Genomic DNA, 13353 nt, shown 5'->3' with positions numbered 1-13353 from the left:
GAAGACCCTCCGAGGGTCTAATTCGTGCCGTGACGGCACTTTTTTCCCCACTAGTTCCATATCATGCGAATTCCCTTTACTGTCTATCTGCGCATCTCAGAATGACACAGGACAATGGGCGAACTAGATTTTTTTTTTTTCCCCAGCCACGGTACGCCGGAAATCCGGCGCGGCGCCGGAACGCTATCACCCCTGCAAATGTTGGCGATTTGGATTCTCAGTATGTCTTCCCATCTACACAAACAGAAAAAGTGCCAAAAATGAAAGATAATTCGTTTAGTATGTTACCAAAGGCTAGTCAGGCCCTATAGAGGGCTACCGCATGACGTCACCGGGCCGCGAGATTTTGTTAGGCGCCATATTGGAAGACCAAGTACACATCTATGCAAGTACATACAAACATAAAACAAACTACACCTGAAATGTAGCCAGGGCCGGTTCTGCCCTAATCTGGACCCGGGTGCAACATCGCGCAACACACCCCCCCCCCAAAAAAAAAACCCACCAGTCTAAATCAGGACAACCATCACATAACTATAAACATTTTATATCAACTATTTTAACTAAATGGGCTATAATAAATAAGGCTGCAGGCAGCCATGGCGGGCTGCCTCAGAAAAGTAACCATTTGTCCTACCTTAAAACTCGTTTTGCATTTTCTGCCTCCTTTTTTGTATTTTCGACCCTCCGTTTATTTTCTTTCCTTTTCTGAAAACCCGATTTGTGTCCAGACATTTTGTTCTGCTACCAACGAACTAACTCGTCAGGTCTCGTCTCTCGAGCCCGCGATGATTCCCGTGGGAAGGGCAACAACTGATACATTTTTACAAACAGCCAATAGGGAGGTTGCATCGTTCAGGCTCTTCTTTGCTCAGACACTCAGTAATGCACTTACTCACTTATCACGTGGAGACGTGATAGTAGTCCACCTTCCCGCTCTCTCCATTCAGTCAGCGAACGTCACACAGGAAGTGAACCCCAGCGGGTCATAGAAACTTGTGCAGGAGAAGAATGGCTTTTTTATTTGTAGGCTACGGAAACTTTGAGGAACGAAATAAAAACCGGTATTAACCGGTTACCATTATTTTTAATAAGCGTTTCTGTTCCGGAACATAAAAAAAAAATAAAGTTTCTGGTTTCATTTCTGTTCCATGTGAAATAGAAAAAGTTCCCGGTTTTCGTTCCTTGAACCGGTTCAAAGCCCTGGTATAGAGATCTTGCAGTCACGTGACCGGAAAGTACACAGCCGCCATCTTGTCGGTAAAAAAACACCGCTGAATACTGCTGCACTCGTGTACAAAATGGATAAATTTCAACCGACGGACTACACGGCTCATTTTTCTAATGAACAGATAACTAGATATATATCTAAAATAAACTACCTACAGATTAGTGACCCTTATGGCTTACCAGACGTAATTTTCATGACCGTGTCAGTGGATTTTGAACTGCCAGAGGTGGAATACCCAGACGTGTATAATTACCTCATCAACTTTCCCTCACTGTTCAGTGGTGAAGCACTGCGTGCTTATAAATCTCTGGACAGTTATCTTTACAGAAATTCAGGATTTGTCAGCCGCCCTCAGATGTGGCATCTTGTAAACAAGAAAATAACAATCCTCATTGGACGGGTAAGTCACTTAAGTATTACTAGTACTGATACTAGATATATCAGTAGTATCTAGTATAGCACTGACCAGCCGATTATAGAATAAGGTAATTCCAGCTGTAATTCCAAATCGTCCGTCTTGTTTACCATGGATCTGGCGTTGGAGAGGTAGAGGCTTAGCAGTGGAGATTTGAGTGGCTGTTTTCTGAGCTTAGTCAGCAGGCCGGCTCTGCAGCCTCGCTTTTGCTTCCTCTCCCGACGCCGCCTCCTTCGCCTGCCAGACCCGATAACAATCCACGGAGACCCCGCTGGTCTCGCAATCTCGTCCGGAATGTTGTGCATGCGATGGAAATCGCTACAAACCGTCATTTTCTGCTGGAAACCAACGTCCCCTAAGTCCATACGGTTGTAGTGGATATTGAAGTCCGGTACAGACGAACAACATGCAAAAATACACACAAAAAACATAAACGTGCACAGGTAGGGAGAGCTTGTAGCCGCAGCCGTTGTAGTAGGATTGTATATAGTAGGGTTTTCCAGAAGAAAAGGTAGAAGCAGAAGGCGGAAATATGGCGTTTGACCGACTGTTACAATCTGGATCGGCTGTGACGTCACATGCAAGATCTCTATAGCTAAAAGAACGCTTAAAGCAGTGGAAAAACAGAGTTGCTGTCAAGTGTTTTGCTCCTTTGCTGTGCTTATCCCACACTTGAAGGGTAATACCAATGCTGAACATTAAAACTGGAATTCACTCAAACCAGACCTTTGTTCCATCTTTTTCCTTTTATTTTTTCCTTTGCAGGTCAAAAACCTTAAAAGACAAACACTTACCAATTTGCGCAGTTTTTTTTTTCTTTTTATAAAAGCAGTTACACAAAAAATGATTATCAAACGCTTGACATTAAATACATGTATGTGAAAATAGATAGAATTTACTTGAACTTAAAGTGCCATTCCACCATTGGATGTATTTTTTTGGCATAAAATACAATATATTTTATGACAACATGACTAGACAGAGAAATCTTTTAGCTTCAAAATGATATATCAAACATAATTTTTTGACAACGACAAGTATATTAATTTTGCGACCAAAGTCACCTACCCTTTTAATTTCTGCGCGTGATGTCATCGGCAGGTTCCCCTTCTTGTGTACCACGTGACATGTGACGTGGCACATATTATCAGCAATGGCGGATAGAACGCGATAAAAATACCAATAAATCTAGCTAATACCAATAAATCTAGCTAACTGAAAGATTAACTCAAAATTTTTCGCAATTTTTTTTGGCCCCCATATACGAGGAGAAATGACTCTCTCACTTTGGGGGTTTCCTGGTCTAAAAATAGACCGACACGTGGTACACAAGAAGGGGAACCTGCCGATGACATCACGTTTCACTACCGCGCGGAAATTAAAAGGGTAGGTGACTTTGGTCGCAAAATTAATGTACTTGTCGTTGTCAAATTGTTTGATATATCATTTTGAAGCTAAAAGATTTCTCTGTCTAGTCATGTTGTCATAAAATATATTGTATTTTATGCCAAAGAATACATCCAATGGTGGAATGGCACTTTAAGACAGATTTTGAATGAATTGTTTCAATGTAAACGCATCAAAATATGAAAATACATTTTAACCACAAGGGCCATAATGAATTAAGCAAGTTACTAAACCCAATAAATGAGTTACCAAGTAACAAGCCAACCTACATATTTACAAACCATATCCACCATGAACATTTTAGCAATGAAATACTTTCAGTTCGTTTTAAACATGCACTGTATGCAAGTAGAAAAAGATACACGCTTTTAAACCAGGTCTTCATTGGCACCCAAGGATTCAGCACAATAAAGCCCACGCATCAAACCACATCTAAACTGGGCCATTTCAAACATGAGACCAAGCAAGTTGCCACACCTTTTACCGGACCAAACAAAGCAAGCTGCGATAACCCTTACCAGCCAACAATTACACAAAGCACCATGTGAATATTTGAACCTTAAGACGCTACAAACACAAACATTTTCCCCGCATCTCAGTGCCCCGTCAGCGCAACAATTTCCTCGCATTCACAACAAAGTAAAAATAACCACGAGCTTACCGGCTGTCTGTTCAGATCTTGACAATGGTAAAACTTCTACACAGCTTCACAAAATGCTCGGCAAGTGATCGAGTTTGTATTTCGCGCTGCAGCAGCCTATTTTTTTTTGCTGTTCAGTCCTCGCACCCGACCAGGAAGTCAGCGTGACGCTTTGTTCTCCTTGATTGCACGCAGGTGAGTAATTAACGCGCGTGCATACCGGCTGACAAAAAGGGCGTTCGCCGCGACAGTTGCGCACGCGTGATTGTTTTATATGGAATGTCGCTTGACCCCACATTTGTGTGTCCACCAACATGGCCGACATCCGGGTTTCTATTTTGCTTTGACGTCACTTGCAAGTCAAGGATTTACTTGCTCCAGTTGATAGCTTATCAGGCCCAGCTGTTCTGTAGTTTTACACAGGCAACATCACAAGTCCGAATTACTTTGGCCTTGATTGGCACGGCATGGCAGTAAGTAAATAAGAGTTGGGAGCATAATCAGACCTTGCGTACGGTAGCTCCCTATGGGAGTAAAAGTTTTAACTTACGAATGACATCATGACTATACGAATTTTTCCTGTCCTCGGATTAAAGCACATAAATTACATGATATAACCGATCAGCCACATGGTCTTACGCTACGTTCACACTGCAAGGCTTAATGCTCAATTCCGATTTTTTTGTGAAATCCGATTTTTTTGTGAGGTCGTTCACATTAACAAATATATGCGACTTATATGTGATCCTCAGTATGAACGAAAAGCGACCTAAAAGTGTTCCGCATGCGCATTGCAGGATACGACGACGTCACACGCAGTGAGCATGGCCAGTGTTTACGGAAGTGAAACCGCCCGGTTGCGGTATGACCCATCCAATCTAGCTTGAATAGCTGTATCCCCCCAAATGGAAATCAGCTCCCTAACCTCTGCGTCCTTCCATTGAGAAGATTCAGAACCTTCACAGCCCGAAGTGTCCCTCGCATTGATGTCATGCGCAGGGCGCAGATACGTTTTTTGAACTGGGGGGGGACAAAAAAACTGGGGGGGGGGGGACAAAGCTGCCAGCAAACCAACCCCAACCCCGATATGCCTGTCAAACTTGTTGTGGGTTACCATAGCAACCAAGCTCAAGCTCGCAACCTGTGCAGTCTGCGCAGCTCAACCAACCGAATATCAGTCTTTGTTTTATGTGAGTTGTTGCAACTATGTATACACTGCTGTGCACCTCAATAAACCGAATGGTAATTAGTCTTTTGATTTTTCCGTGAGGTTTGCCTTATGCAAAGAAAGACAGCATAGACGTTTTTTCCTCCCTATAAGTGGGGGGGACCGAGCGAGGTGAATTTAAATCTGGGTGGGACGAGTCCCACCCTCTATCTGCGCCCGTGATTATGCGCCATGTTGTTGTAACTTTTTTGAGAGACCCGCCGCCTACTTCAGCGCAGAATAGTGACGTTTGTGGCTTGTTGATGACGTGTAAGTCGGATGAATGCGACCTGGCGGTTCAGACTGAAGTCGCATATGAAAAGATCGGATAGGAATCGGAATTAGGACCACATATCCAAACGGCCTGGGTCGGATTTGAAAAAATCGGATCTGTGTCGTTCATATTGTCAATAAAAGATCGGATACAGGTCACATATGGGCGAAAAGATCGGATTTGAGTCACTTCAGCCTGCAGTGTGAACGTAGCCTTAGACATGGAAGATCGAATGAATATTGAATGTTTGACAGGTCTCCAGTAGTCAACGTGGCTACATCCTGCCACATTCTCACCGTCCTTGGTCACATTGCAGCGAGCCTCAATGATGATACCAAAAGCAGGATCGTTGGTGAGCCCTTAAATTACATAAAAACATGAAATCTGTTGTTGATCAGTGAAGGGATATATTTTTGAATTATTAGTGTGTGTGTGTGTGTGTGTGTGTGTGTGTAGATGATCTGACGGCATGGCTGAAGGACTTCAATCTACCTCTGGAGTTGATCAGTGCCAGCGTGGACGCTCTGTTCCGTCTCGGCCAGTCCGACAACATCAAGGACACCATGGTAACAATCAGGCTTGTAGTACTCAAGTCCGACTCATGCCCTAATGTTAAGGACTCGTGATTCGACTTGGACTTGAGCACTGATGACTCAGACTCGTGCATGAACTGCATTCAGACTCGTAAATTGGAGACGAGGACACTGATTTTTTTTTTTCTTTATTTTTTTGTAACATGCCATAATTTGGCATAAGATATTTATATCTACAGTGGTGCTTGAAAGTTTGTGACCCTTTTAGAATTTTCTATATTTCTGCATAAATACGACCTAAAACATCAGATTTTCACACAAGTCCTAAAAGTAGATAAAGAGAACCCAGTTAAACAAATGAGATAAAAATATTATACTTGGTCATTTATTTATTGAGGAAAATGATCCAATATTACATATCTGTGAGTGGCAAAAGTATGTGAACCTCTAGGATTAGCAGTTAATTTGAAGGTGAAATTAGAGTCAGGTGTTTTCAATCAATGGGATGACAATCAGGCGTGAGTGGGCACCCTGTTTTATTTAAAGAACAGGGATCTATCAAAGTCTGATCTTCACAACACATGTTTGTGGAAGTGTATCATGGCACGAACAAAGGAGATTTCTGAGGACCTCAGAAAAAGCATTGTTGATGCTCATCAGGCTGGAAAAGGTTACAAAACCATCTCTAAAGAGTTTGGATTCCACCAATCCAGTCACACAGATTGTGTACAAATGGAGGAAATTCAAGACCATTGTTACTCTCCCCAGGAGTGGTCGACCAACAAAGATCACTCCAAGAGCAAGGCGTGTAATAGTCGTCATGGTCACAAAGGACCCCAGGGGAACTTCTAAGCAACTGAAGGCCTCTCTCACATTAGCCAATGTTCATGAGTCCACCATCAGGAGAACACTGAACAACAATGGTGTGCATGGCAGGGTTGCAAGGAGAAAGCCACTGCTCTCCAAAAAGAACATTGCTGCTCGTCTGCAGTTTGCTGAAGATCAAATGGACAAGCCAGAAGGCTATTGGGAAAATGTTTTGTGGACAGATGAGACCAAAATAGAACTTTTTGGTTTAAATGAGAAGCGTTATGTTTGGAGAAAGGAAAACACTGAATTCCAGCATAAGAACCTTATCCCATCTGTGAAACATGGTGGTGGTAGTATCATGGTTTGGGCCTGTTTTGCTGCATCTGGGCCAGGACGGCTTGCCATCATTGATGGAACAATGAATTCTGAATTATACCAGCGAATTCTAAAGGAAAATGTCAGGACATCTGTCCATGAACTGAATCTCAAGAGAAGGTGGGTCATGCAGCAAGACAACGACCCTAAGCACACAAGTCATTCTACCAAAGAATGGTTAAAGAAGAATAAAGTTAATGTTTTGGAATGGCCAAGTCAAAGTCTTGACCTTAATCCAATGGAAATGTTGTGGAAGGACCTGAAGTGAGCAGTTCATGTGAGGAAACCCACCAACATCCCAGAGTTGAAGCAGTTCTGTATGGAGGAATGGGCTGAAATTCCTCCAAGCCGGTGTGCAGGACTGATCAACAGTTACCACAAGCGTTTAGTTGCAGTTATTGCTGCACAAGGGGGTCACACCAGATACTGAAAGCAAAGGTTCACATACTTTTGCTACTCACAGATATTTAATATTGGATCATTTTCCCCAATAAATAAATGACCAAGTATAATATTTTTGTCTCATTTGTTTAACTGGGTTCTCTTTATCTACTTTTAGGACTTGTGTGAAAATCTGATGATGTTTTAGGTCATATTTATGCAGAAATATAGAAAATTCTAAAGGGTTCACAAACTTTCAAGCACCACTGTACGTTAATTTCGTGCAAGAGTGTCACACCTGTGCCCCTTGGCGTGTGCATCAGAGAGACTCTCAGGCATGCTCCAGACAGCGTGCGTGCCGTAAATGACTCGCACCTGCGCAGGATTTAGGTGCAATCAGCGTGCCAATATAAAAACTGTGAAAACACATTTCCTTTGCGAAGTATTGAGTTGCACTGCTGACACATTACCGAGCCTTATCTCCTTATTTGTTTTCCTGATCCCTGATTTCCTGTTTCTCGTCTTTGGTTCTGCCGAGTCTACGATAGCCTGTTTCTGCCTCACTCGACCTGTTGCCTATTTTATGATTTTGCCTGCCGTTCTGGATTGTTTACCCTCTTCACTTGTCTTAAAGGAGAACCGAAGTCATTTTTAAACTTGCTTTTATTTATTTTCGGTTTTAGTAACCTTATATCGTGACTCGTATTTGCAGCTAATCGCAATTAAATATGATACTCATCGGCCTATTCGGTTTATAGCCATGTTGAATTTAGTTCGTTTGGTCCACGGCAGGCGTCGCTTATCCGCGCGAGCTTCACGAGACTTGTGCGAGACTTCGAAACGTGAAGAAGTGTCAGCCAGGTGTCAGTGCTGCTATTTTGAAAACTGTTTTCCGAACGAAGTATTGCACAAAAACGAGTTTAAATGACGATTACGGTCTACTTTTTTCAAACTTTCTTGATCGCTATCAAAACAAACACAGCTTCCGGCTTGATTACGTCAGCATTCAAAAGAGGGCGCGCGTCTTTTGACAACGTTGGCAGATGTCGGTCCTACGATGTCTCAGCGAATCTTGTTTACGGCCTTGGCTTTGAGATATGGACTGATGTATTACAGAGCGTATTTCAAACACTCAGAACTTGCTCTAGCAGCGACAAAATAGCTGCCAGAAATGCATTCCGATATTTAATAAAATTAGAAATAGAATTTTGATGATAAAAATTGCCTTCAGTTCTCCTTTAATAAACACATCTGCACTTCCATCCATCTCCCAACCATGTCTGAGAGAATACTTCACACTCCCTGATAAAGAGAAGCACATTCACCTGTTCACACGGCATGTTCAGGAGCAAACTAACGTTAATGGCGCTTAAACAGCCGCTTCGAGTCTTGTTCTCTGGGGACTCGAGGTTTAGTGACTCGACTAGAATACACACCGCTCCCGTATATGAAAAAAGTGCAATCTTCACAAACTTTTCATTCAATGTTTGTGTTTGTTAAAGAGCTTCCTGAACCGCTTCTGTGGAGAGCTCGTATCTGTGTGTGAGGAGTTCCTGTCCACCATCCTCTTAAATGAGAGAGGGGCAGAGAATCTAAATGAGGATCTGCTGGTAAGACCTGATCTGGCCCAAACCCCAAAGATTTAAGTGTTTTTTTTCTCTCAGCTAAAATTTTGAATTAAACATGCTGCTATACATTCTCTCAGGCGAAGCATCTATACACGCTGGGTGTGGCTTCTCTACACTGCCCTGCCAAAGTGCAAAAGCGAGTCTTCCTTCTCGTCCAGTCCATTCTCACCACGTCTGAGCAACCTGGTACGACTCGTCCATCCTGGCTAATTTGAAATCATACTTCTGTGACAGAAAGCCTGTTAATCGAATCATGCTGGATAATTTTCTAGCTAAAGTATGTGTTGTACCTCCAGTGGTTGGAGAGGGGGCGGAGTTGCCAGCCAGTCAACCCCTCTCTCAGTTCAAGCCCTCCTCGATGCCGACGGTGGTGCGAGCTCACGCGGTCATCACGCTAGGTACGGCGCACGCTGCTCCACAAACGGTTCCCTCGCCGAACCTTGTTCAAAATCAGACTCCTTCACTTTTCTCCCGTCTCTCTGCAGGGAAGCTGTGCCTGCAGCACGAGGAGCTGATGGTGCGCTACATTCCCGCGTTCGTACGCGAGCTGGAGGTGGGCACGGAGTTGGGGGTGCGCAGTAACGTAGTGGTGGTGCTGTGCGATCTGTGCGTGCGCTACCCGAACACGCTGAGCCGGTACATCGACAACATCTCAGCCTGCCTCAGAGACACCGAGACGCTCATCAGAGAGCAGAGCCTCATCATGCTCACCAATCTGCTGCAGGTATAAAGAATTCAGGTTTCACCGAATATTAAGCCAACAAGCATTCTTAAAATGAAATGAGGTTAGGGTGTTTTTTTTTTTGGGTAACACAAGCTGTGTCTCTGTCCCAGGAGGAGTTTATTAAATGGAAAGGTTCTTTGTTCTTCCGATTTGCTGCCGTCCTGGTCGACCCAGATCCCTCCATTGCAGAGTAGGTCTTTGGTTCGTGGTCTTTTTTCTACACCGAGACTGCTCTGTTGTTCAGTGTTCTCTTTTTAGACCTAATGGTTTTTATATACAAGCCCAAATCATAAGGGGTGTTCACACGGCAACTTTTACTCCGGTGTAGCACCGGGGCTGCCCCGGTAGAGCGTTCACACGGTACAAAGTTGTATCGGTGTAGCCCCTGAAAGCTGCTTAAACCGGTGCAAATCTAACCCTGCTCGGGAGGTGGTTTAAGAAATTTACTCCGGAGTAAATGCTAGTTTGCGGGGCAGCACCGATATACAACCCCGATTCCAAAAAAGTTGGGACAAAGTACAAATTGTAAATAAAAACGGAATGCAATAATTTACAAATCTCAAAAACTGATCTTGTATTCACAATAGAACATAGACAACATATCAAATGTCAAAAGTGAGACATTTTGAAATTTCATGCCAAATATTGGCTCATTTGAAATTTCATGACAGCAACACATCTCAAAAAAGTTGGGACAGGGGCAATAAGAGGCTGGAAAAGTTAAAGGTACAAAAAAAGAACAGCTGGAGGACCAAATTGCAACTCATTAGGTCAACTGGCAATAGGTCATTAACATGACTGGGTATAAAAAGAGCATCTTGGAGTGGCAGCGGCTCTCAGAAGTAAAGATGGGAAGAGGATCACCAATCCCCCTAATTCTGCGCCGACAAATAGTGGAGCAATATCAGAAAGGAGTTCGACAGTGTAAAATTGCAAAGAGTTTGAACATATCATCTACAGTGCATAATATCATCAAAAGATTCAGAGAATCTGGAAGAATCTCTGTGCGTAAGGGTCAAGGCCGGAAAACCATACTGGGTGCCCGTGATCTTCAGGCCCTTAGATGGCACTGCATCACATACAGGCATGCTTCTGTATTGGAAATCACAAAATGGGCTCAGGAATATTTCCAGAGAACATTATCTGTGAACACAATTCACCGTGCCATCCGCCGTTGCCAGCTAAAACTCTATAGTTCAAAGAAGAAGCCGTATCTAAACATGATCCAGAAGCGCAGACGTCTTCTCTGGGCCAAGGCTCATTTAAAATGGACTGTGGCAAAGTGGAAAACTGTTCTGTGGTCAGACAAATCAAAATGTGAAGTTCTTTATGGAAATCAGGGACGCCGTGTCATTCGGACTAAAGAGGAGAAGGACGACCCAAGTTGTTATCAGCGCTCAGTTCAGAAGCCTGCATCTCTGATGGTACGGGGTTGCATTAGTGCGTGTGGCATGGGCAGCTTACACATCTGGAAAGACACCATCAATGCTGAAAGGTATATCCAGGTTCTAGAGCAACATATGCTCCCATCCAGACGACGTCTCTTTCAGGGAAGACCTTGCATTTTCCAACATGACAATGCCAAACCACATACTGCACCAATTACAGCATCATGGCTGCGTAGAAGAAGGGTCCGGGTACTGAACTGGCCAGCCTGCAGTCCAGATCTTTCACCCATAGAAAACATTTGGTGCATCATAAAACAGAAGATCCGACAAAAAAGACCTAAGACAGTTGAGCAACTAGAATCCTACATTAGACAAGAACGGGTTAACATTCCTATCCCTAAACTTGAGCAACTTGTCTCCTCAGTCCCCAGACGTTTACAGACTGTTGTAAAGAGAAAAGGGGATGTCTCACAGTGGTAAACATGGCCTTGTCCCAACTTTTTTGAGATGTGGTGTTGTCATGAAATTTAAAATCACCTAATTTTTCTCTTTAAATGATCCATTTTCTCAGTTTAAACGTTTGATATGTCATCTATGTTCTATTCTGAAAAAAATATGGAATTTTGAAACTTCCACATCATTGCATTCCGTTTTTATTTACAGTTTGTACTTTGTCCCAACTTTTTTGGAATCGGGGTTGTAAAATGGGACATCTGAACGCTACAGGGGTCGACTCGCTACGCGTGAGGAGAGTTGATTACATACGGGCTTTGCATAATTTGCATCCTGGTATTTTGCGCTTCCAAAATGGCGAATATCAACAACAACAGAACTGCGTGTCTTCCAGTGTTGCCAGATTGGGCGGTTTTAAGTGCATTTTGGCGGATTTGAACATATTTTGGGCTGGAAAACGTCAGCAGTATCTGGCAACACTGGTGTCTTCATCCACGTTGTTTTCCCGGCACTTGGTGATGCCATGACAACCAGGAAAAGGAAGTACATTTTCACGCATGCGCATATTTCATTTCCGCATTATTACTATCGTACAGCACGGTCGCAAAAACTGCCGTGTGAACGCAAGTGGGGCTGCACCGGTGCTAACACGCTTCTCTCTAGTAAGCAGGTTTGTGACGTGTGAACGCTCCACAAAATTTACACCGGTGTAAGATATATCGCAACAAAATACATCGGTGCAGCATCGATGCAAATATGTGCCGTGTGAACACCCCTATATTTATTTTCATTGTTGCTGTTGTGAAGTCTGTGCGAGTACTGCCTGGTGGACGTGCTGCTGAAGAAGAACCCGCTGATGTTCTCTCAGCACTTCATCGAGTGCATCTTCTACTTCAATGCCTACGAGAAACACAAGAAATACAACAGATTCCCCCAGACAGAAAGGTGAGCACGTTCACCGCATTTTAAAACAAGACGGCCTTTCGATTTCATAAACTCGGTGAAATTTAGTTCCCTCTGAAATTTGGTCATTGTGATGTACATTTATTTCTGTAATATCTCGGAAAAGATCAGGCCATTCTGTGGCCGGGAAGTTATTTCATTTGGGCGGGTTCCTGAGCAAATAACATGCAGTCAAGCAGACAGAGTAAGTCCGTGTGTGTGCATCCACAGGTTTACTTTGACCGTGCACTGACGGTTCCATCATTCTGTTGTTAAACGAACAGCTGATCACACCGAGGTGCTCGCTGAGCGCCGATATTTATTAGTTTCCTTTCCTTCGCATATAACGCACCGTCTTTTCTTCTCGCTTTCCGTTACTGTCGTCTATGGAATCAGTTTTGTGCCAAAATGTTCATACAATACTTTTGAAATATCAAACAAAAACGACAAATCAAAATACAAAAAAAGGTCAATTTTTTTTTTAGACTGGCAAACAAATTATTCGTGTAATTGTGCAAAATATCAGTCTATTACTCTTCAGAAACCTTTTATTTTTGTTCCGCGGCTTTCTCAGTTTTGTTTGACGTAATTTATTTTGGTTGCGATTCCAGCTTTCACGTTTGCGCTCCCTGACTTTTTGCTTGCAGTTTTGGCACAAACTTCACGTGTGGGCGGGCTGTCCAGGAACGCATTCCTATTGGCTAACTTGTGTTTGACTGACAGCTACGCTCAGCCATTTCTTACTCGGATTCTGGCGGACTGTTTGACGAGTGACCGATCCATTGACGGTAAACGAGGATCGAGTGGACTTCAGTGGCGACTATGATATTGAATTTACACTTTGTTGAATTAATTCAATATCACAGTCGCCACTGAAGTCCATTCGATCCTCGTTTACCGTCAATGGATCGGTCACTCGTCAAACAGTCCGCCAGAATCCGAGTA

At 43.3% G+C, this 13353-nt stretch overlaps 1 protein-coding gene across 2 annotated transcripts in view; it reads left to right on the top strand.

Moving 5' to 3' along the window:
- Positions 1 to 13353, top strand: part of ncapd3 (non-SMC condensin II complex, subunit D3) — a 92713-nt gene that overhangs the window by 55417 nt on the left and 23943 nt on the right. For both annotated transcript variants that reach the window (XM_060916659.1, XM_060916658.1), the window contains exons 18-25: positions 5429 to 5526; positions 5631 to 5740; positions 8776 to 8883; positions 8979 to 9087; positions 9198 to 9299; positions 9387 to 9625; positions 9736 to 9815; positions 12274 to 12411. In XM_060916659.1, the coding sequence (XP_060772642.1) occupies positions 5429 to 5526; positions 5631 to 5740; positions 8776 to 8883; positions 8979 to 9087; positions 9198 to 9299; positions 9387 to 9625; positions 9736 to 9815; positions 12274 to 12411 (984 nt within the window). The remainder of the gene's footprint in view (positions 1 to 5428; positions 5527 to 5630; positions 5741 to 8775; positions 8884 to 8978; positions 9088 to 9197; positions 9300 to 9386; positions 9626 to 9735; positions 9816 to 12273; positions 12412 to 13353) is intronic.

The sequence above is a fragment of the Neoarius graeffei genome, chromosome 3 (assembly GCF_027579695.1).
Source record: "Neoarius graeffei isolate fNeoGra1 chromosome 3, fNeoGra1.pri, whole genome shotgun sequence".
NCBI lineage: Eukaryota > Metazoa > Chordata > Actinopteri > Siluriformes > Ariidae > Neoarius > Neoarius graeffei.
The sequence above is the reverse complement of the archived record's forward strand: the minus strand, read 5'-3'. Positions and strand labels throughout refer to the sequence as shown.